Source organism: Molossus molossus, unplaced genomic scaffold, assembly GCF_014108415.1.
Source record: "Molossus molossus isolate mMolMol1 unplaced genomic scaffold, mMolMol1.p scaffold_m16_p_13, whole genome shotgun sequence".
Classification (NCBI taxonomy): domain Eukaryota; kingdom Metazoa; phylum Chordata; class Mammalia; order Chiroptera; family Molossidae; genus Molossus; species Molossus molossus.
Genome location: NW_023425348.1, coordinates 64,634,591 through 64,659,945, shown reverse-complemented (window position 1 = coordinate 64,659,945; position 25,355 = coordinate 64,634,591). Strand labels below are relative to the sequence as shown.

The 25,355-nt window shown below is 35.3% G+C and overlaps 1 protein-coding gene across 2 annotated transcripts in view; it reads right to left on the bottom strand.

The window, feature by feature from the left end:
• GAS2 (growth arrest specific 2) overlaps positions 1–25,355 on the bottom strand; it is a 126,945-nt gene that overhangs the window by 60,508 nt on the left and 41,082 nt on the right. For both annotated transcript variants that reach the window (XM_036259879.1, XM_036259878.1), the window contains 2 exons: positions 19,820–19,961; positions 8,249–8,312 (listed from right to left, as the gene is read on the bottom strand). In XM_036259879.1, coding sequence (XP_036115772.1) covers positions 8,249–8,312; positions 19,820–19,961 — 206 coding nt within the window. The remainder of the gene's footprint in view (positions 1–8,248; positions 8,313–19,819; positions 19,962–25,355) is intronic.

Here is a 25,355-nt window from a genome sequence, read left to right as displayed (position 1 = left end):
CTCTCACATTTTAATCAGGTGATCATGTGTTAGAAAGGAGAAGAAAAAGTCACAGGTTATGGCTAATCTGCCAAGTAAATGATCTATAGATAGAGAATAAATATGTTGACAATATGTCTAGTATCTTAGAGTGAGTAGTATATTAAATCAGTATTAAATGTAAAAGCGTAGATTACTCTCTTGTTCTAATGGCTGGTTATTTTAACTGACATCATTACGTGTGCTTAGTAGACTTTTTTAGGGGGAAGCAATTTCCTCACTCTTGTTGTTTTCTTCTTGTAGAAGGCACTCAATTAGTTTAATTCCTGGCCTCTCTCCTTCATTACTCACTCCTTTCCAAGAAGACCAAAGGATTTATCAAATAGGTAAGTCTAAGAATAAACCGAGCATGCTTGACTCAGTTTAGCTTCTTCTAGGGACGAAACTGTCCACAGGACAGTCTCTATGGGAACCCCCAGCCTGACTCATCTTTGCTTGTAATTAGGTGGTTAATTAGCCTAATTCTGCAATTCCATTAAAGACAATAAGCATGTCCGTCAACTCAGACCTCATTAGTAACAAAGATGATATTTGATGTTCCGTCTGTCACTCATTTATTGTCTATGATTTTCAGAATTTAGCTGGCAAGGACAGGTATTATGTATCAGGTGCCTTCTGAGTGCTGGCAAACATGTTAGAATCCAGTATAAAGAGGTTAAACCGGCACAACTCAACTCAACAAGTGCTATTTTGAGAACTGCCTCTACTGAATGGAGTAATTTTTAGTTACAAAAGTCATTGGCTTAGCCCAGCTAGTGTGGCTCAGTGGTTGACTACTGACCCATGCACCAAGAGGTCGCCAGTTCGATTCTCGGTCAGGGCACATGCCCAGGTTGTGGGCCAAATCCCTAGTGGGGCGCGTGCAGGAGGCAGCCAGTCGATGTTCTCTCTCATTGACATTTCTCTCTCTCTCCTCCTTTCCCTTCCTCTGCCTCTAAAATCAATAAAGAACAAAAACTTTCATTGGCTGAAAGACCCAGGCACCACTGATCGTATTTTAATCCCTTATGCATAGTAGCCACATAATGGGACAGGAGTCAGCCTACAGGGGCTAGACTGTAGATGCTCTAGCCGGACAGGCCCCTCTCTGATTCACAGCATGCTGAGAGCCAGCACAGATCCGGGTACTTACACTGTTCAAATGAAAAAAATTCCTGTACTCTGAATATAACAATCATTTGGGGTTCCAAATATGTATTTGGTGTCACTGTTTAGGATCTTTAAATGCATATCACATTAATAAAATGTGCCAATATTAAATGTACATAAATGCTTCGCCAAAAAAATGTTCTAGATGACTTTAAACTCTATCCAAAATTAAAATAAAAATTTTAAAAAACTTTCTAATACTTTTTCATTACACTGAACTCAACGCAGCATTTCATTACCATTGATAAGTACCAGCAATACTCACATGGAGTAGACTTCCCTGAGGTAGACTTGAGCTAACTGTGTCATTAACCTACTCTTTAAATTTAGCAAATCACTTAACCTCTAGGCGTCTGCTTTCCATCAGGGAAGCAGAGATGACAATGGCCTGCCCTGGACATCTGAAGTAGCAGTGGAGGGGGGGAGGAGGGAGAACATTAGAAAAGCAACCAAGCCCTGGCCGGTTTGCTCAGTGGTTAGAGCGTCAGCCTGCAGTCCAGAGACACCCGGGTTCAGTTCCTGCCAAGGGCACGTACCTCGGTTGCAGTTTGTCCCCAGCCCTGGTTGGGTCATGCATGTGGCAACCACTTGATGTGTCCCTTTCACGTTGATGTTTCTCTCTCTCTCTCTCTCCCCCTCCCATTCTATCTGAACAAAAAACGAAAAAAATGTCCTCAGGTGAGGATAAAATAAAGGAAAAGCAACCCATACTGAACACCGGCGTGTACTGGGCATGTTGAGGCATCTTCACACACATTATTTCGGAGCTTTGGTTTTATTTCAACGTAAAATGGAAATTCTAATTCTTGTATTTTAATAGTGTTAGAAGGAATTAAAATAGTATCCATTGCACACCTGGCACAGTATCTGACACATGTCACAGCCTCTGAGATTGCTGTTAATTGATGTTTCAAACATTGCACAACCAGAAAACGGCAGCACTAAGATACTTTTGCCAAAGTTTTTAAAGTATATTACACCACCAAGTTAAATGATATAGTAGCATCATAATTAGGATGTAAAGTAGTATTATTAATATTGTTTATATTACTATCGTCTGTATCTTTTCAAAACACAGCAACAGCCCGGCTGGTGTGGCTCAGTGGTTGAGCATGGACCCACGCACCAAGAGGTCGCCGGTTCGATTCCCAGTCAGGGCGCATGCCCAGGTTGTGGGCCAAATCCCCAGTGGGGGGCATGCGGGAGGCGGCCAATCACTGTTCTTTCTCATCGATGTTTCTATGTCTCCCTCTCTCTAAAATTAATAAAGAAAATAAAGTAAAACAAAACATACTATAGGCTTTCTTTAAATGCATTTTGCTGGAATTGTGGAATAGCAGAAATGTCTCAAGGCTGGAATGGAGCAGACCAAGTTCTAAATTCAACTTGGCTACTAACTCGCTGGATGAACTTCAGCAGGCAACTCTTCCTTAATCTCCCTCGACTTCTCTGAATTCTCAGTTCTATCAAGGTATAAAAATGTGTTATGTTTAATGTTCTTAAGAGAATAACATAAACTGGGCAGTGAAGGTAGAAGAATTTAAAACACAAGAAGTCACAGCCAATTAAAAGTCAGTCCTAAGTGAAAACCTCGTATTTGAATGTATAAAATAGGTTCATTGGAAAATATGGTTTCATTTGTAATTGTAGGTGGATTCATGCCACCTTTTGGGAACAGATTTAAAAAATTTTTTTATTTTTTTCTCTTTTTTACCAAGTACAATAAGAATTATGTTCTTAGAGTGACAACAGGTTCCACGCAATGTCTGATAGGAAGTAGACTAAGTTTGAACGAAGTTGGTCACAAAGTCACACATGAACCTGGAGGTTTTTCTGTATCTGGGAATGCTACAAATTAGCTATGCCACTGAACATAGAAAATCAGAACTAAGCCCCAAATCTCTGCTTATATTGGCTTTTGAATACTCCAGACTGCTCAAGTACAGCCAGCCAGTCCAGAAATGCACACTTAAGTACGACTCATTGGCTTCCTGTCTGTCCGGAGATGTCAACAGGCTGTAAATCACGACGTTCCCCTCGGGTTGGGGGCCCGCACCTGCAAGCCAACTCAGTCACCAAAGAGGTCTATTTTCCTGCTCTCCAAAAGGCTGCTTCATTATGGTTTCCATGATTAACTCTGTACACTTCACATTTCTCCTTTGTCTGTGAGCATTTCACAAATTTATCCTGTTTCTACTGCTTTCCAACGACAAGGTTTTGGAGCTTTGGGGGAGAAGCAGCTGCTGGAGCTATAAACTGAGCAAGTGTCGCACTGAAGCAAGAGGGTTGAGTCCACTGAAACCAAACCCTCACATCTGTATATCCCTGTGATGAGAAGGAGGGTGACTACTGAAAGGGCAGTACCTTTTTTGGGGGGGGGTCCCACTAAAATAGTGCAAAGTGCTAGGAAAGGATCCTGTGTTTCATGACTTCATGATGAAATTCCAGAAATGGACTGTTCATTTCTTCTGGCATGGGACACAATTGTTGAGATTGCTCTAGATGAAATAATTGAGCCCCAAACTGAGCCCTGAATGAGAAAATTTACTCAAACTATTTAGTAAACTACACTTTTCAAACAAAAGACATCTGGGGCCAATTTTACTAATTAGAGGGACAAACTCTACTAGTTAGAAACTCACCCCTTTAAAAGCATGTAACAGATAATTTAGAGATTATTGCTAGATAGTGTTTGCTCAATTTTTTTTTTTTTTTTATTTTTTATCCTCACCCAAGGACATTTTTCCATTTTTTGTTCAGGTAGAGTAGGAGGGGGAGAGAGGAACAGAGAGAGAGAGAAACATCGACGTGAAGGGACACATCGAGTGGCTGCCACCCGCACGACTGACCAGAGCCTGGGACAAACTGCAACCGAGGTACATGCCCTTAGCGGGAACCGAACCCGTGTCTCTCGGGACCGCAGGCCGATGCTCTAACCGCTGAGCCAAACCGGCCAGGGCTCAATTTTTATTCTGTCTTAAAAACATTTAAAGATAGATTTAGATTTAGAAGGAAATTTTATTTATGTGAAAACCTGTGATATTCTTAGTAATCAGAGTCAAGTGCTTTAAATAGGATGAATTAATTAATAAGCCTTGTATACGAATATTTTTCTTTTAAGTAACATTTCATTGGGTCATAGCTTAACATAGGAGACTAACAAAATTATTTGTAAAGTATATTTCTTTTGAATGGTCATAAATTTTGTTCAAAATCATGGAAGTTCTCAAATATAAAAATATAAAAAGCTCCACTATGATGCTGAATATTGATTATGGCCCCAAACCAAAATATCAAGTGTTTTACTTTTATTGTAAAACTAATCTTAATTCTTCAGTCTGTAAAAAAGGTTGAATTCATAATAACTTCTTTTAAAAGAATGATTATCAAAACACTGTCATTAAAAAGATCTTTGAGGTTTTATTGACCTGCTTTTACTGTTTTACTTTTCAGAGGGCAAACATGCATATTTTACACCCAGAAACCGACATGGTTTCTGCAGTATTAATGGAGGGATTTCACTCTCTAGTGATAGCTCTATTTCGTTGAAAATAAAAGAAAGTTTTACTCGTGAGAACAAAAAGAAGTGGTCTCGTTCTCCCATCTCAGAACTCGAAGGAGCCCACAGCTCTCAAAGGGGCTTCCCTGAGTGTTCCCACGCAGGAGAATATGGCAGAGAATCAGAAACATTTTGAAAATCCTATCCAAAGTGATGCGGAGGCTTTTAAGATGACATTTGTGTAATTTGAGAAGGAAATGTTCAGAATCAAATATGAAAAAGCATCATGTACCAGTGATAAAATAAACACAAGGTTGTATTGGGGACTTTGCCATGCTCAAAACACATCTGTTGCATGAAAAAATGAATGTTGTGATTCTTGAGAGCTCTCCCAAAATCACTTTTAGTTTTGGCTAAAACTCTCTTAATAACTTATGTAATCCCCCCTGGAGGAGTTAGGGGAGAAAGAAGCACAAAAAAGGATCTAAATATAGGTTTATTATACGTACAAATAATGTAGGAGTAAAATGAGACTGGGGATAAATTTTCCTTTCATTCCCTTAAAATGCTTCAACATAGGGCTAAAATAGTGAGATTTGGGTTTATTGGTTTGCCATTTATAAAGCACAACTGAACTTCCATTAAAATAAATCTTCAAATGTACAGAGAAAAACTTCAATAGAGACTGATACTTAAATGTTCAACCTGTCTAATTCATATTCAACTGTCTAACCTTATGCCCACACAACAAAAGTAACACCCTGAATGATTTCTTAGCATATGTTCTCCTTTTCAGTTTAAGGGTGCAATACTTCACACCACTCAAGTAGGTCAAGAAAATAGAAAGCAAAATTTACAAATTGAGTACTGTGTTATCTTGCTCCTTAGATAACTCCTTTATGCAATTAGTAATATTTTCTTTGTAACATGAATAAATACTGCTTTCATCAGCTTGCATTGTCAAAAGAATAGAGAGAAATGGAGCAAACCATTCTCATCACAAATAGTAACAATAATAATAATAATAATCAATGGCAGGAGGAAACTTTTGCAGGTGATGGATATGTTTATGGCACAGATTGTGGGGCTGGTTTCACAGATTTATACTTATCTCCAAATTCATCAAGTTGTATACATTAAATACATACAGATTTTGGTAGGTCAATCATACCTCAATAGAGTGGTTAAAAAAAAAAAGAGCAAACCAGTATCTCAAAATATTTGGGAGAAAAAATGTAAAACTCTTCATATAATGTTTTACCTTTAAAATGACCAGACCCACTGTGATTCCCTTTCATTAACCAAGATTTTAATTTGCTTTATATACTATGGCAAGGGGCAATTTATGCCAGATGTTGAGCTGGGGGAAAGGCAATTTCTATAGGGATTTTGTCATTGGGCATTATGTCTTTTCCTTTGATGACGTGATCATAGTTTAAATGTTCAGTTCAGCGGGTTTCCTGATCAAAGTGTTCAGGTAACAAAAAGTATAATTACAAAAAAATAAATAAATCCAGGAAACAGGCAAATAATATAAACTAAATACGAAGAAAAGGAAAATCCTCAACTAATTCTCCAGAGAGTGCAACTCCTTCTCTCTACCTCTGTATCTCAACTTTCAGATTCATGATGCTTGTTTCATATAGTTAAAATATTAAAGCAATGATATATAAGCTGGCATTTTAGAATATCCTGACAGTATAATCAAAACAAACAACTAAACAAAAAGTGTTTTGCCTAATCTGTTCAGTAGGGTCTCTAGACCACCCATGTTTCTTTTACTCTACCTCTCAATGGCTGCAGTCATTAATTGAGATTTTACTGTTTTGTGTTTTCCTCCCCTCTGTATTTTTAACTTCCCCCTTTAGGGGATATCTGCTGAGTCCTTGGTATTCCTTTGACTCACAGCTCTGTGTCCTGTAGGCCAGAAGCTCCATGTCTGGTGGAAGGGTGGCCTGGCAGAGTTCTAGAAGCAACAGCTACCTTTGTCTTACTCGCTCACGGAACACAAGAAGGTGGCAGCACACAAAGGGATGGAGTCCTAAGTAACTGCCGGGCTCTACAAGCTTGAACTGTGCCTACGTATTCGAGACCTGAGTGGACTGAAGACTTGGGGACCCTCTCTAAAGGCCTTCACACAATATCTGGGACTGATGTGGGAGGGCACAGAGCAACCTCCAAATGTCTCCAACTGACCTTTTCACTCCTTTGAGTGGAGCATAAGTCATATTTAATTTGAGAAAAAAAATTTAATTAATGCAATCTTTCTCACACCCAATTATTGTGGTATAATGCATACCTGATAAAACAATTTTAAAGATAATGTTGACTGTGATATTTTAAAGAACTTGGGGCTACTTCTTTTGATTACAGGTTCATTTTAAAAAATTTTTTAAATTGATTTCAGAGAGAGAGGAAGGGGGGGAGAGAGAAACATTGATAAGAGAGAAACATATATCAGCTGTCTCCTGCATGTCTCCTATTGGGGATCGAGCCTGCAAACCAGGCATGTACCTGACCAGGGACTGAACCAGTGACCTCATGGTGCATAGTACGACATTCAATCCACTAAGCCACACCAGCTAGGACAGGCTAATTATTTATTGGATCAAATGAAAGCCTATTAATTGGCAGAAATTTTTCTACCCATTGCTGTAATTTGCAAATGTGCACACTGTGTATTTTCTTTTCCTTGATTTTCTTTATAAATTTCTCTTTGTGAATTTACACCCAGAACTAGCTCTCACTTTATCTTATTGGTTCATCTGATCTCAACTCTGAAAGTCTACCTAGATCTGGATGAAAAAACATCTTTTAATTTATTCTGAATTTTAATTTTGCATTAAGACTTCTTCAAAGATTTAAGTCTTCATTTCTAATTTTTGAGGCTTCATAGAACTGTCCTGCTTGGAGGTTTGCAAGATACTAAAGAAAAGATGAAATAAAGTCATCTTAACTAATAAAGTCCCTTCCTCTGCTTATTGAAATATACTTACAATTTCTATAATTGCTTCTTGTTTATTTTTGCCAGGAGACAAAGATTTCAAAAAAGATCTCTACATAAGAATAATAATATTCTATGTTGTTCTATCATCAAAATATGGAGAATGATTTAAAAATTATTCCTGCACTAAGAATTGGGGGGAGGTGAAGCTGAGAGATGTGATGTTGAATGGGGCAAAATGAGGAATAACGAACAAAAGGGGAAAACCGAACATTAGTAAAGGGTAAAGAGGAAGAGAGGGGATGAAGGATTAAGAAAAGAAAGTAATGGAGATAGACTTTCAAATAAGGAAAGAGTAATTGTCACATAAAGGCTTATGTACAAGACGTTCCCCAAATCCCCCAAAGAGAGTGGCTTTGACAATGAGTATAATGTGAAGAACATCGGTGGCATGCTTTTAGTTTGAACGACTGCTCTTGGGATGCTGGTACTGATCACATTTGAAGGAACAGCTTCTCAATATGTTCAACATCAGCAATAAAAAGTCATCACGCTTCTTAGATGCTTGGATACTGACATGGTCCATGTCTAGACATAGTAGCAGTAGTGTGACCTACCTGGCTGCAATCCGGCCCAGCTCTAGCAAACAGAGACACACTTCTCTGGGTTGCTTGTGAAGAACTGAAAGACAGGACAGAGGTGAACACATTTACAATAGAAAGGATTGTAAAGCAGCTACTTAATGGTGAACAGGCTTGCCAATGACCCCCTCATCTCTCCTGCTCCCAGGAAATAGCTAGTCTTCATTTTAACATTCACAAAAAAAAAAACAGCCTACCTAACAGAAGACTCTGCTTTACTAAAGAGTCAAAGTAGTTTACAAAACTCTTTGGCCCATCCACCTCCCCAAAGCCATTAATTTAGGAAATCTCAACCTATGTAAACCTCACCCTGATATTATTTTATTTAATTAGTTAATTTTAGTAAGTAAATATTGAAAACATGTGACTATAATGATGATATAAATAGTTGATAGATATTTTTTAAAATATAGCACACAAGACTATGGAGCAAAGACTGCTCTTTTAAAATTCTTGGTTTACCTTCACTAGTGATTTTGGCAGAAATAATGCAATGAATAAGAATAGAAATTACACATCACCATTCTTTGTTATCGTTTAAGCAAAGATGTCAAATGAGAGCCTGAAACTTAATGTCCTCTCCTAACCAAATCTGGCCAAGTAATAATTTAGGAAGAAATACTTTCAACGGACTGGATTTTGTAAATATACACCAATATATGCCATCAGCCAGCTCTACTCATAAAATGAGCAAATTATAAGACTATTATTTGTACTGATATTTTTATTCTGATATAATCTGATTACTTAATAAATCTTGACCAGTTGTTTGGACACATTCAGTAAAGTTGACAAATCATACCTGCATTTGTTGAGCCTACCAGAAGAGTACACACTGCTTATACTATTCTCTTTTAGAAACATGATTAGAGAATTTTTAAGTGTTATTTTATACAATGCCTGATAAGGACAACAGATACTGGGAAAATATTGCATTAGAATGGTCTTGATATAGACATAGTTAATATCCCGATTAAAAAATATATTAGCTTATTGATAAACATTAAGAAACATATTTATTCAATTCTTAAACATAAAATTTTATAACTCAATATCCCAGCATTATTCCATTCCTTTGATTTAAACATCAAATTCCTTCTTGACACAGATTAAGGTGGTGTCAATATTCAGTCCATGGACACCACACTGGAATTTGTTGGAAGTGTGTGGTGATTAGAAAAGTACTCTTACTTGTTGTAAGTATATTGTTTCACTTAAGTTCAAACAGAGACAAATTTTTATCTAGGTAGAAAATGTCATTTTTAAAGCTTTTAAAATAAATTCTAATCCCATTCACAATGTTCATTAAAACAGAGTTGATTATGGGATTTTTGAATTATAGAATATTTCTTTCTTGGTAATACAAATTTAAGTTTCAGCTGGCTTTAGTAAATTGTCACAAAACCCTAATTGGGGAAGCCTAAGACTACTTTTAATTAAAGGGACTTAAAATAAAGATCCTTAATACCTCCAATGTCAAATGCATCATTCATTGTTTCTGGCTAGAATGATACAAACTTCACAATCTCCACTATATTAAATCAGCTTCAGTGCAATGTAAACCGTGGACTGTCATATCACATAGTCATCCATTTCAAACAGGGAACAATAACAAACATCACAAAACAGAAGCAAACAAATAGAAATCAATCTTCCTGTTTAGATAATCAATTTCTTTTTATTTGAAAAAAAAAAATTTTTTTTAATTCTGTTCTTAGTACTAAATAACAAAGAGGAGTTTTTATTGGGAAAAAAGAATACATGAAAACTGAGGAGAAGAAGAAGGTTAAGGTCCTGCCTAATACCCTCATCTCCAGTGAAGGGAAGCTGTGTGAAGCAGTGGTTAAAGTACCAGGAGCTTGAGATACAATCTCATGCATTTCTTGATGAAAACAGTGTCAAAATGTGAAAAATTTTGGTGGTCCAACTAAATTGTGTCAATGTGCAATCATTGACCAGCTATAAAAAGTAATACCTGACTCATGAAAGACAATGTGATATGTAGGAGGCATCACTAGTGTGTTTTTCTTTGTTTCCTCAATAGACCTATCCATTTAAAACAACTTTTGTATTCCCAAACTCAAATGTCAAATCTACCATGGATGCATTAGAAATTTAATTTGGCAAAATGAAAAGTAATTGAATGATTCTTCATTTATATCCTTAACAGAATCAGCCTATAAAATTTAAGACAAATAAACCCTTTCCTAAGCGTCATTTCTTGGGAAAATGCTAATAGAAAGATAACATTTTACTTCCCAGTATTTTTAGAAATATTTTTTATGAAGCAATAAAATCACTTCAAAACACACCTATAATATTATCTCACATGTTAATGACTTTTTAAATATTAGGCATATTATACCTGGTCTATAATAGCCAAAAAAAAAAAAAATTGATGACTAGTAAGCAATAAATAAGATAAATCTATAGAGTTGCATAACTTAGCATAGTGCCTAGTACAGAGTAATAAACTATACAGTATGTATGATATCTCATACTATCGAGGATGATGTAAATTATGTGGTGATGACAGTGATCGTGACAATGAATTAACTGTTAAAGATTAAACTCTTACCTAGCATTTTTAGAAAAGGCAAGATATAAATTATGTAAACATTTATTTAATAAGAACAACTCTTACCTTATTGCTATAAAATCAAATTTAAGAATTTTAAATAGTATCTACATTATACCTAAGAGGTGACTGGTTTTGTACAAGGCAAGTTCTAACCTCAAGTTCATAGATGGAGAATGTAATGGCTGAGGGGGATAATACTATATATCACCCAATAATTGTGTGAAGATCACACAAAATAATATTTATTATTATTCTTTGCACAGTGTGTAGCACATAGGAAAGATCTGTTCAAGGTTAGTTTTATTTTTATTTTCATTTTTATAAACTATTTCCTTGAAGATTATCTTCAATTGACTTAGTCAAAATTAATTCACTTTTTTTTCCTCCAAGCATTCTTTTGTGCACCTATCTTGTCTTAGTCACTATACTAAGCAATGAAAGAAACTTTATAATTAAAAAAAACACATTACTATTGGTATATTTGTATAATTTAGAGTGGTTCTATTATATCTGAATATTTTATCATTAATCAGAAACAGTAAATTCTAAGTTAAATCAAATTTCAAGTTAAATAAGTCAATTTGGCCAGTATATATAGACAGACATAAAGCACATATCCTATAGCTATTATGATTTTGGGCTAAGTATAAGGTTTAATTAAGTAACAGTTACATTAGGATATGTCATTTTATGAAAGACCAAACATCTTACTATTAATTTGCTCTGTCCCTGAGAACAAAATAATTTAGATGAGTCTATTTTCAATAAATTATCATAATGATTATATACTATATATTTTAGAAGATTAAATAACTAAATGCATGTCTCTGTCAGAATGAGTAGAAAGGCAACGTTTAATATACTGCATTTCAACGAAAGCCTTTGTATTGAGTCATATGTCCTACTCATTTTAAACTCATTTACTGATTAATCTTTTCAAAAACATGTCAGAATCTTCTCTTTTACTGAAGTTGACAGTAGGAAACATTTTTTCACTTCGTCAGTATAACATGAACATGGCCTTGCACTTTGAGTTAAGGGTAGCAGAGGTGATCACCGCTGCTTTCTTTTCTCTGAAAAAAATTCTCTTTAAAAACAAATAAAAAGCTCTCTAGTCAATGGTGATTATTTTGCAAAAGGTTTTATCACCGGAGGCTTCTTTATAAATAATCAAAACTATTTCAAAGAAAAGTATAATGCAGAACACCTCTGGGAAAAGTAACACAGATCCCTATTCAAAAATATGTGGCAAGAGACTCAATCTTATAACCTAGATTCTATAAAAATCTCATGGGCATCAAATGTCAAATAGAAGGCTGCTGGCTCCAGGAATAGAAAATGAGGCCTTCCACTAAAGCAGGGGGTAGAGTTTCAATGTCACAGTGTCTGCAAGGACAAAATGCATTGGACCATAAATGTATAGTTTAGCTAACTATATTAAGTTTTAACAGATGAGCAAAGAAATGAAAGCATGAAAAACTGTCTTGTCCACTTAGTTCCCATACATTAGAGGCTGCACCATTCACGTTGGTCTTGAAGGAAACTGGTTTTAAGATTTATATTTAGGAAAAAAATGGAAATTATATTTTTGGCTGAATATTGTTTAATTGTAAAAGATATCATAAGCTAGTGGCTGCTCACATTTCCCGAGTAGAGAACAGGTTTTAATATTTAGGAAAACTGGTTTGGTTGAAGAGAAATAAACCAGAAGTCAGGAGTGGGCTCTAGCGCAGGATGTATAATTTTCTCATCTCTCATCTCTCTCTAATTTTCTCAACAGGTGTCTTGTCTTCCTTATGAGGTAATTGTATGGTTAAGAGCCCTTGCCAGATGGGCTCAATAAATGTTACTCTCTTGCTACTAAAGTGTGGTCCACAGATCAACAGCCTTGCCATCAGTGGGGAGCTTGACAGAAACAAAAAGTTTTGGGTCCCACCCCAGACTTACTGATCAACAGCTACATTTAAACAAGCTCTCCAGGTGCTGAATATGCACATTAAAGTTTAAGAAGCACTGTATTAAACAATACTATAATTATATGATACATGTCAGTTATAACGCCTATAGCTACAGGGTGGGCAAAAGTCAGTTTACAGTTGTGAGTACATGAAACACATGCATTTATTCTTGTTTATTATTTATTCTTATATTATCTGTTTTTCCATACAAACGACTGTAAACTGACTTTTGCCCACCCCTATACTTTGTTGAAACTATTCGAAAGTGTTTTGATATATGAAGTATGCTCTAAAAATGTTTAGGGTAACAGTGGTGAGGATGATGGATAAAGGGGAAAACTGTGTGCATTCAATTAGCCTTGAATGGGCATTATGGGCATTTTTCTCCTGCCAGGATCTGTAAGGTACAAAAGATGCCACCCTACAAAGCGAAGGGATAGTAACAAACTGCTCTCAGCCATCATGTGGCTCCCAGGAAGATGATACAGGAATCTTTGAGTTTAAAGGTAGGAGACAATTAGGCAAGGCACAGCAGTTTAGGTGCTTTAAAAATGGACCTGGGGGAGGCTACAGAGCAGAAGAAAAGGCCAACAAGAAAGAATCTTGCAAGCTCATTAATGCTGAGTGTGTGTGTATCCAAACTTCTCAGAATCACTATTCGCACTGAAAACAGAATGTGACATTCATGTAAAGTACATCCTGTGTAGAGTTCATTCATGGTCTCATCAGCAATGGAAGATGTATAGAATAAAATGTAGTTAATTGCCTTTGCCATTAAATCGAGAATGTCTGGCTACAAGCAGTGCCCTTTTGTTCTCCAGCACCCAGATTTTATGTTAATTTAATCGGTCAAGTCAGTATCATTCAGAATAGCAGTAAGAGGCAAGAGTCTTTTCTAATTTGGGGTATATTTTAAAATAATTTTTCCTTTTACTTGAAATAATCATATGAACTTCTAAAATGAACTCAAAGTATAACTTTCTGTAGCACAGGGGCACGATCTTTGGGGGTAATGGCGCTGAATTAAAATCCTAGCATGGCCATTGAGAAGCTGGGTGACAGTGGGCAACTTATTTAATTCTTTAGGTCCCAGCATTTTCATTTATAAAATGATGGTTTGGGGGAGAGTCGGTATGGTAGCACATGTACACTGATTAGCTCTCATTATTGAGAATGTAGCTTTTATTATTAAATATTGAACATCGAAACTTTTTACCTCGAAAAATTAGAACGCTCTCTACGTCCCTAATTCGATCCTGTCTCCATCAAGTCCTGATACACCTACGAGTCCAAGGAGACATTTAGTTCCCTCAGTCAGATTCCATACTGCTCTTGCTCGTGTTTTTTCACATCTGGCATAGAGCAAATGGCTAAATTTGGGAAGAGTTTCTGAGTTCAAAAGTAAAAACGTGAATTGAGATGTTAACAAAGTAAGTACTTTATAAAAACAGGTATAAAAAAAAAACCCAAAAATCTAAAATAAATTGTTCTTGGGAAAGAAATAACGTGAGTATAAATGAGCTGAACAGTTATCCACATTAATAGTAATAAAATTAATGTAACTTTTTCTATAGCAATACTCTTATAGTCCTCAATATCGACAACAACAAGAACAGCTGATTTATCAAACACTGGAACGCAGGCACGAATTCTTTTTCTGATGCAACAGGTGACATTAAAGCATAAGATGGAAAACAGTGTTTACATATCTATACACGATCCTTTTTGGTTTCGTGAAGCAACATCACACCAATATGCAGGCAGATCAGTTCTTGAGCAGTGCTCAGGAGGACAAGGGACTTTGTGTAACTGCACACCAGAGTCATGCATCAAAAGAAGACAGTGCCACAGAGCAAACACAAACACAGCAAATAAAAGGGAAACGCACATCACACACACTTTGCATGCTAGCAGAGCAGAGAGCAAACCCTTTTCTTGCTGGGTAGATTCTTTCTCAGAGAAATAGATGAAGAATAGTCACTGGCCTCCAAATCCTATAATCATCCAATAACATAATGATATTGACACAATTACAGAAAGCAAAAAACTCTGCATTTTTAAAGACTTTCCTCCCATTATTTTCTCCTCCCATCTCCCAGCTCACCAGAATGTATACACATAATGAAAAATAACAAGTCTCTGGGGAAAAATTAACAAACGTGACAATTTCTAATTAGTGTGCTAAGGGAAAGTATAAGAAAATAAATCCTCCGCACAAGAATATGACAAATTTAACTAGTTACTTAAAATATCATAGAAAAAAAAATTTATATGCCATCAATTTTAGGATTTAAAACACAACTTTTTAAAACTGTTGATAAATCATACATTTCTGGTTTTAATTTAAATAATATAAATGAGCCATATCAAAATATTCATCATTATTTTAGAAACAGTGAAGTATTTAACCTTTGAAAAAGGATTACATGAACTGTTAGGAAGAATAATGATTAATACATTCAGGAACTTGACATCTCTTCCAAACTGAAAACAGGAAATGCGTTCACTCCGAGCACCTTCTGAACACCATTTTTCATCTTTATGATGAAAAGCAAAGTTCATTTCTCTTAAAATAATTGTTTGGGGAATATTTTATTTTTAGACTACATCTTTTTAAATTCAAGAAAACATTCTTGTTCATCTTTAGCACGTTCCTAAATATTTTTCAGGAATCCAGTGACACCAATTTATTAATAAATCTGAGACATGAAACATAAAAATCTCCTTCAGTCACTTATATGTCAGCACGGTTTGAACAACTGGGGTTGTAGGTGAGCTTTACGTGTAAAATCTTAAGGTTAATGTATGCTCCATGGAACACAGATTTATGCCATCTGTTCCCAAAGCAATGTAAAATTCTATAATCACTTGAAACCTCAATAATGCAAAACAGCCCTTATAATACACTGATGTTTAAATTGTTATGTCCATAAATACTTATCTCTGCAAACTGGATCTCAACATAAAATTAATTGTTCATGTTTCAGATTATATGCCATACCTGTTTACTTTCTAGAGTTTGTTCATAGATAACGAAGGAAGAACATGACATCCTCTTTAACCCAACTACTGTTTATTTTCTTCAAATTCTAAATATGTTTTCTTATTTTTTACTAGGTATAAATGTGTGACTTCATGTTTCAGAGTATAAGTTTCTCATACCCTTAAAGTCTCAAAGATATTATCTTTGGTTGCTATCTCTGGATAACTATAATTTGTTTAAGCTATCACCAAATGTCATAAATTCAGTTTATTTTCATATTTTTTTACTATTATAAAAACGTTCCAGTAGACATTCTGATACCAATCTCTACTTATTTTCTTTGGATAAACTTTTAGAAGTAGAACATTTTGATAAGAGGATATAAACACGTCTGAGGTCTGATAATGTCAAATTGCCCCCCAAAGGAGACATACTAATTTCCAATTTTGTCCAGTAATCTATACAATATCCTATTCTCCCACATATCTAACACTAAACATACAATTTTCCTAATCTTTGCTAAGTTTTCATAATTTTTAATTGCATTTACCTTACTACTAATTTGTCAAACACTTTTCTATCTTTATTGGATTTTTATCAGTCTTTTAGGAATAGTCTGTTTATAGCCTTTGTCTGCTTTTCTATTGGCTTGTTTTGGAAATATTTCAGTATAGTAACGAATTTATGATTTAAGAACTGACATTTCACAGAGGAAAAATGATCAAGAATGTCACAGAAGATAAATTGCAGGTTACACTCTGTTTGTGATTGTATCGTGCGGCACAGAAAGTTATCTGCCAAGAATCAAAAAGACAAGAAGCACGAGAGAAGCATATGGAATAAGGTGCTGTCCATATTCCCAGTTCATCCCTCGCATACCTACCCCACCCACTGAGATTTCTTGTCATTAGCTGTTGTGGAAAGAGAACAGATTGAATGAGTTGTGAATTAAGATCCTCTCACAAATAATTGTACAAAAAGCCCTGCAACAGAGGGTAGCATATCAGTTGCCACAAAGATAAGAATGCTTTATGCAGGCAAAGACCTTTGAACAGCTAAAGACAGAAGCCTCTTGATACACACTCAGTACAGTGATCTACTTTATCATTCATTCAAACAGATTTTTTCTCTTCATCAGGGCATCTTTTCATTTTACTTGCCATTCAAAACACCAGGACACAAAGGATGCTCTTCATCTTGTGTGCAACTGAAATGAAATCTTGAGGTAGAAAAAAGGAAAAAAATCCTTGCCCTAAATTCCCTTTCAAAAGTGAAGTGTGAAAAGACATCAAGCAGAGTACACAGTGTTATTGTTGCAGGAAAGTCAATTCTGCAAGTACAGAGTCCAAGGCCATCAGCCGCGGCTCAATCACTTCCTCACCTACAGCGAATATTAAGAAAAATCCAAGGAGAAAGGCTTCCACTTGGGGAAATGGAATTTCTCATTGTCCTTCCTCTTGATTATCATGAACATCTATGGGCACAGCTGTTTCCTTTCTCGGAATAATCCTAAAGTCAATGCTATAATATTGGCTCCCTTCTCCCAGCTCCCCAGGGCCTATTAGACATCACCTCGTGTCCTATTCTGAGCAGCAGAAATTTCAAATTTATCTTTTCATTAAGCAGCAAACCAGAACATCTATTTGCTTTAATTTGGTACTTAGAAGATTAAAAATTATTTTAAAAATGTTTTAGCCCTGAAAACTTGGTCTTATTAAACTTTCACGGATATGTAAATGCATTTTAATTGTAAGGTATAAACAACGTTATTATAAAAGATCATCAAAATCAAAGGTATTTGAACAAAATACTCAATAGTGATTATATTTAAATTCTCATAGACTTTCCTGTTATAAAGTCATTTTTTTTTTCAAACAGGGTGAAGAACTAGGCCATCTCAAAATTCTTCTTGACATATTTTGTATGCTGTAGAATACCTACTTATATACCACAACCATTATGACATACATTGCGTTAGGCTTTGTTGTTTCAAGATAAACGTATTACTTATTGTCTAGATAGGCTTTTAACAAGCCATCCAGGTAAATAATATAAATTCAGTTCTCATCAGGAACTTGGGCTGGGGTGATATTTACTCCAGAGAAAATGTTATTACTAGATTGACTCTTCTTGGTTTCCAACTAAAGTTTTATTAGTTCAAGTAACAGAAAAACTCATGAACGATGAAAAAATTGAGACAAGATCACATTTACGTTCATGGTAATCCACCTGGCCTACAGTCATCACTTGAAAAATGCTTCTTTCATAAAAATCTGTACAATGAAGAAATTAATAAACAATAAAGCAGTTTCCCCATGTGTCAGATTTTGGTAATGCAGGGCAATCCAGAATTTTAAATCATGATGTTATCTATCCACACACAATAGTATAGCTATGTACAGGGTGGGGCAAAAGTAGGTTTATAGCTGTGAGTACACAAAACACAGTTTATTCTTGTATCATTATATATTAATTACTGTATTATTTCCCATATGAATAATTGTAAACCTACTTTTGCCTCACCCTGTATATTAGTAACTATTTACTAGTTCTTTCAAGAACATGTTTTCACCCTGGCTGGTTTGGCTCAGTGATTGGAGCATTGGCCTACAGACCAGAGAGTCCCGGGGTTCAGTTCCCACTAGGGGCACGTACCGCCCCCCCCCAAAAAATAACATTTTTTTCATAAATAATTTCTCCACATTCCCTTCTTATAATCCTCCACTCACAGACTGTCCTATTAACCTAAAAGTTAAAATTTATCTATAAAATTAATATTGGACTTAAAAAGAGGTCTATACACACACACACATCTTCCACCAAGTATGTTTTACTTAAATGTGAGGAAATGGTAAGAACAAAGCCCATTCATATAATGAACACTTAAGGAGCACACTATTCAACATAGAATGCTATTGTGCAATTATTCTTATTTATTCTTTTCTTTCAGGTACAAAATGTTCTCCTAGTTTAAATTCATATATTTTTCTTCTCTGCTGAGATAATTCTCAGAAACTTGATGACATCTTTTCCATATCACAGCAGTTCCTCTTAGTACAAATACAAATATCCTTAAGCACAAAAAAATGAGGAAGATTTTGGCTGTTACCATCAATTTCCCAGGTTCAACACGGGAATATTGCTTTGTGAGCCCAGGGACATAGGGTATTTTGACTGTTTGGAAGGCAATGTGTATACTTGTTCTCTCTCAAGGATGCTCCGCTTACTTTGATGTTAATATTTGGTATTATGTGATCTTGTGAACTGATGTTTTAAAGCCTCAGGCCAGAGAACGAAAGCTTTCTCCTCCCTAGATGTCTGTCTCCTTTCTTCACTCAGTTCTATTTGAGTAATGTGGAAACACTGAAAACTCTATGTTCTGTCCCAAGGAAATGCAAAAGCTCATTCTATGGTCCTGGAAGTGGATTCGGCAAAATTCAATCATAAAACAAAACAAGACACACACACACACAAAAAACCCCATAATCATCTAGGTAGGTCTGGACACTGAGATATCTGTCTTTCATTTCATCATCTTTAATTACTCCAATCTCCTACTGCTTGACTGATTAACTCACTAAAATAAATACATTACTTAACAAACTTCAATTTCACCATGAGAACTTATGGGAAATGATGTTTTCCTACCTCTGTATCTGTGAAAAGGCAATAATCACTCATGACTGAAATACATATAGCTGCTACCTTTGTAGTGCAGGTTAGAGCCTGGTGGTAAAATTGAACCCTACATTTTCCAAATATCCCCCTATTCTGCACTGTATTTACTTGATTTTATATTGGAAACAGTTGTGCTATTTACATTCCTATTTTTATGCACAAGAGATAACCAATAGCAAAAGGATGTGCATTTTATTACCTTCAAAAACTTGTTTACAACAAACTACACATTTTTTAAAGGTGATCTGTAAAATGACATCACACAGAAAGTTACTTTTGATCGTTATACTGACAAATACAATAATTTTACTATTTTATTAGTTAAAATTCTGAAAAAAAATACATACCCAAACCTTCTGATTCAAATAGACATGTTTCATCTACCCCTAAATCTCGGCACCAGGATAAGAAATTTGCTGTGTTGTCTCGTGCGAAAAAGGAGCCTGAGGGTGCACTGGCTTTGCATGGAATCTTCTTCAAGGGCAGATTCTGAAAAACAAAGACATCTCACTCTGGAGAAATTCTGGCAAAGTCATTACAGAGACACATTAAATACACATTTACGTTTTCAACAGAATGCTTTGGGATGACCTCATGTCAATAAAGAGGTTAGTAAAAAACTATAGAAAAGGAAGTGAAATGTAAAAGAATCTTAGCTGGCATTAGGTGACTATAAAAATCTGTGCCCGTACACATGCTTTTTAGTATTTAAAGGTAAACATACATAAATCCCTACCCTGGCTCAGATGGCCTCTTTCCTTTCTCTTCCATTATTTTTTGCCCTTCTCTTCTATCTAAGTATTCCAGCAGTATTTCTCACAAAGTATTTATAAATGTATTTCTCATTTGTGAAAGAAGAATAAAACACTAATATAGGATATGAATATGTAAATTTATATATAGCACACATCTGCATTCTTATGCACATATGTACACACACTATAAAAGTTACACAGAACTATGAACTCAAAAAGAGAGTAGCGGCATTAACATCACAGGTTTTCAGCACCAATACCAAGAAAAAAATAAGAAAAGTATTTTAAAAACTATATTCTACCATCTTCCTTCTAGATTATTCCCTTTTAAACCACAGGGTATTGTGATATTATATGGTATAAAAATCAATCTGGTTGGATTTCTGCTACCTGATCTTAAAACATATTGCTTAAGATATGGGAGTGTGTGAACATCTACAGACTTTTCTATTAACAGTTTCTCATAATTTTAGGCAGGAAATCTCCCTTGGCACTATACCAAATGTTACAATGAGTTGTGTGGGGTAATATCCTCACCCGAGGACACTTTTTTTCCATTTTTTGCTCAGACAGAGTGGGAGGGAGAGAGAGGAAGAGAGAGAGAGAAAAAAACATCGACGTGAAAGGGACACATCGAGTGGCTGCCACCCGCATGACCAACCAGGGCCGGGGACAAACTGCAACCGAGGTACGTGCCCTTGGTGGGAAGCGAACCCGGGTCTCTCTGGACCGCAGGCCTGACACTCTAACTGCTGAGCCAAACCGGCCAGGATATAACCAGTCTCCATGGCATTGCACAAAGTCATACAATGAGACTCTGGGAAAGGCTGAGCCATGAATTTGGGTGACTTGGGCTACATAGAGCTTTGCCTCCGAGAGACAAAAGATCAAAGAGAAGCACTTTGTGATGCTTCCTCTATTCATTGTGAATCAGCAAATATAACAAAAATGTTGTTAACTGTTGAGCCCACATACGAGGATGGTTATGAAAAATGATATAGTGTCCCATTAGTGAACTGGTGAAATCCTGCTAACATCAAACTACTACGAGACTTCTTCATGGGAAGGTATTGTAGGGCTAGACAACTAGAATACTCAGTTACTGTATCAATTCAAGGCTTTGTTAATCCATCTCTTTGTTGCTGACTGAATTTGATTTAGGGTAAACACAATTAAAATCTTTGCATGAATACACAAATAGTTATACAGATATATACTCTAGGTATTACACATAAGTATATAAATTTTAAAATGGGGTAACCTATATAGCAATACCCCTTTAACCATTTTGGTTAAGTAATAGTTTTCAGAGAAATACTTTTGTATATGAATTATAAGCACAATCAGAAATAGAGTATAATAAATACTTTGTAAAATATTCACAAACATGATTAGTCAGTATTTATTAAAATTAAAATACATATATCCTTAAATCTAGCAATTCACTTTTAAAAATATATCCTACAATGCCTGGCAAGTTTGGTTCAGAGATTAGAACACTAGGCTGGGGACCAATGAGTCATGGGTTTGATTCCAATCAAGGGCACATTCCTTGGTTGCTGTTCGGTCCCTGGCCCTGGTGGAGGTCATGTGGGAGGCAACCAGTCGATGAGTCTCTCTCATGTCGATGTTTCTCTCTCCTCCCCTTCCTCCTATTCTATCTGAAGATAAATAGAAAAATATCCTCAGATAAGGATTAAAAAAAAAATCCTACAGATATAATAGCATTACTGCTTTAAAGTGTATGTCTAAGTATATTTGTTGCAACAATGACTGAACAAAAAAAACTGAAATAATATGTCAAGAGGGCTGGTGAAATAAAATGTAGTATACAAATACAATGTAACTTTATGAAGTCATTTAAAAAGAATAAGATGAATATATATGCATTGAACCATAAAGTTATTAATTATATACTCTTAAGCAGAAATAATAATTTGAAAATGGAGATATATATATAACTATTTCATTTTTATGATGTGTGTGTCAATATACACACAAAATAGATGAAGTTAAATTGCATATAAATATGTTGCATTATAAGTATAAATATTGTATTTCTTTATACTACGTTATTTTAGGAAAAACTCAAGAAAGACATGCATCAAAACAATAGCAATTATATTTGAGGAAGGTGATTGATGCATAAAGGATCATTTACTTCATATTTTACATAATTCCAAAATAAGTCATAGGATTTTGAGTGAATTCTCAATATTTTCAGATTAAATAATCAAAATAAGTAAATTATGTCACCCAGAACATTTTTTTAAAAAAATGTGTTAGCTAAAACAAAATCTCCAAGGTAACTAACTACTTTTTATATGGTGATTACAGCAAAGATCATCTTTAAGAATAGAAATAGATCCAAACACTGAGCCATTTTAATATCTATCACTCTTTCCCTGGGTGGGGAAAAAATAACCTGTGAAACCACTTCAAAGGGATAAACGCATTTGAATAGGACCTATAAAATATTTGACATAGCTAAGGGCAGGCAAAAGGACATGAGGAGTGTGACGCATGGCACAAAGAAATACAATATCCATATTGCCTGAAAGAAGCTAGAGATTGATTTGACTCTTATCCACCAAGGGACACATTTTGAGAGAATACGGAGAAGCAGCAAGTCCCCCAAGTTGTTCATCCTCCTTTTTAAGAACTTCCAAGGGCAAGCACTGAGTATATAAATAAAAAAAGTGTTTTGTTTTGTTTTTCCTACTTACAAGCCCGTGGTCCTTACAAAGACATCTACATATCATATACTAAGCTCTAAGTATTTATTTAAAATGTGTTCATATTGAAAGGCATGATAGTTATTTTAGGGCAAATACAATTAAAGCTGGCTACCGATACTTTATAACGTGTGAATTCTCAGTGCAGAGGAATTCATCAGTAACTGATCTAACAACTTGGCATTTCAGTGATTTATGGAGTATTTGTTTCTGTTCTGGAGCTGTTAGATTTAGTGCTTCCACATCAGCTGGAGACTAGAAACTGTAAACAGTGTGAACGGAAGCTTTCAATCTTCATCCAGATGAAATTTTTTTTTTTTTAGTAAAATGTTTTAAAAGTCATCCTCATTAGTCTAAGTGACTAATGAATCCTTACACACAGCACCTATAAAGGCCATCTCATACACCAGGAGGAAGGATTTCTGCTCATTGGCCGAGAGCAGTAGCGCATAGCTTGTAGGATCCAATATTCTTCCTGATTGCACACCAACCAAAGAGCAAAGGGTCAAGGGTCTGCCTAGGGTTGACGTGCCATTTATAATTAAGAGTCTTAAAGCAGAAGTCTGATTTCACTTGAAAAAAGATCAAATAATTCAATAACAGAAACTTAAAAGCATTTTGACATATTTTACACAAAAATATTATAAAGTTCTGAAAACCTTAGCAATTACATCTTTTCCAGTTCTATGATTTTTTTAAACTGTTAATTTCTCTAGGTTCTCATGAAAATCCTGAAAAAAGCCAGCTCTGTCTAAATCTCTTCTTTCATATCAGTCAATAAAATAAATACAAAGTGAAATGTTGAATAAAATCAAATTTTACTTTGCCGAGGGCATTTTGAAGAAGAGGTTTAGAATAGAGAACTGTCCTGAGTAATTATGGTGTATACACTTGAACAGCTGAAAACTGGTCAAGACATGGAGAGGGACACTTCAGATCTAAAGAACTAGGGATTCAAAAGAGAAACGCCACACACAGCTCATCTGATATATCTTCCATATTAGTTTTCCCTTTTTTGCTCAACTCTCCAAAGAACATCTACATTATTTAAATTATATACCATCTTTAATTATTTACTCATATTAGCTTTTTTAGGCAATGCTGTTATATATTATGTCCTCAACACCTGACTGATGAATGCGTGAATGAACAATTAGACTGGACCCCTCAAACTAGATCGTACTCAACGTGATAACAGGAGCAAAGATGGTATGAAGGATTTTACATTCTCCAGGGATATGCTTCTAGGGCCTTCAAACTTCACTAAATTCATAGTATTATTATACATAAAATGCTTCCCATGTATTAAGAAATGCATAACTGAAAAATAAAATAACATCTACTTTTGAAAGTTACTGAATACAGAATGATGAGTGGAGAACAACTGTGGAGCTGAATTGAGATTGGGTGGAAATTTAGGCTCATTTACTCACCAGCAAGGATCATGCTACCAAACTCCAGCCTCCAGTGTGGAATTCAGTATTTGTGTCAGCAAAATGAGAAATGACTACCAGTAAACCACTGGGATCATGTGCAAGTAGTCAATAGGAGGTATATTAACTTTCCTAATACCAAGCGTCTTAAGTTTATCCTTTCCTCTCTCTACAGGAATTACCTAAGATATATACTCTTGGCCCCTAAAATACTTACAGATTTGATGATTAACAAGGAAATGGTTTGAATTCCAAAAATGTCTTCCCCGTGCCCTCAGGAAACAACCAAGTTAGGATGCAATAAAAAGAAACATTTATATTTACTTCTAAAGGCTTTTGATTCAAACCATTACCATGTAGGCACTTGCTAGGGCTTTGGAGTCCATTACCTGAGTTCAAACTCAGCTATGTCATCTTCTTGCAATGATATATTTGGGCACATTAGTTAATGTTTCTGTGCTTCAGTCTCCTATTCAATGAATATAGAAAATGATGTATTTCATTGACTATGCATATATGAGTGGGAATTAAATAATATAAATCAGGTGTAGAAGTATTCAATAAAGGTTCTTTATGATGGCTGTCATCAATGCAAGTAAAAATAAACTAAATTGCCTATAATTTCCTTTTCTCATCTTTTCTTGCAAACATTTCATTTTTTTCTTATGGGTGCAAGAACTCAGAAAAAGACTGGCAAATAATTTACTTCTATATTCACACTAAACTTGAATTTCACCTTTACAACAGTTTTCCAATAGAACTTTCTGTAATAACGGAAATGTTCTATAGCTATACTACCCATTATACTGACATATGGCAATTTAGCACTTGAACTGTGGTGTGAATGTGAATTTTTCCATTTTATTTCACTTTTTTCCATCTAAATTTCAATAGATACATGTAGTTTGTGGCCATTGTATTAGATAGCACATTCATAATAGGGACTGTAAAGCCATTATT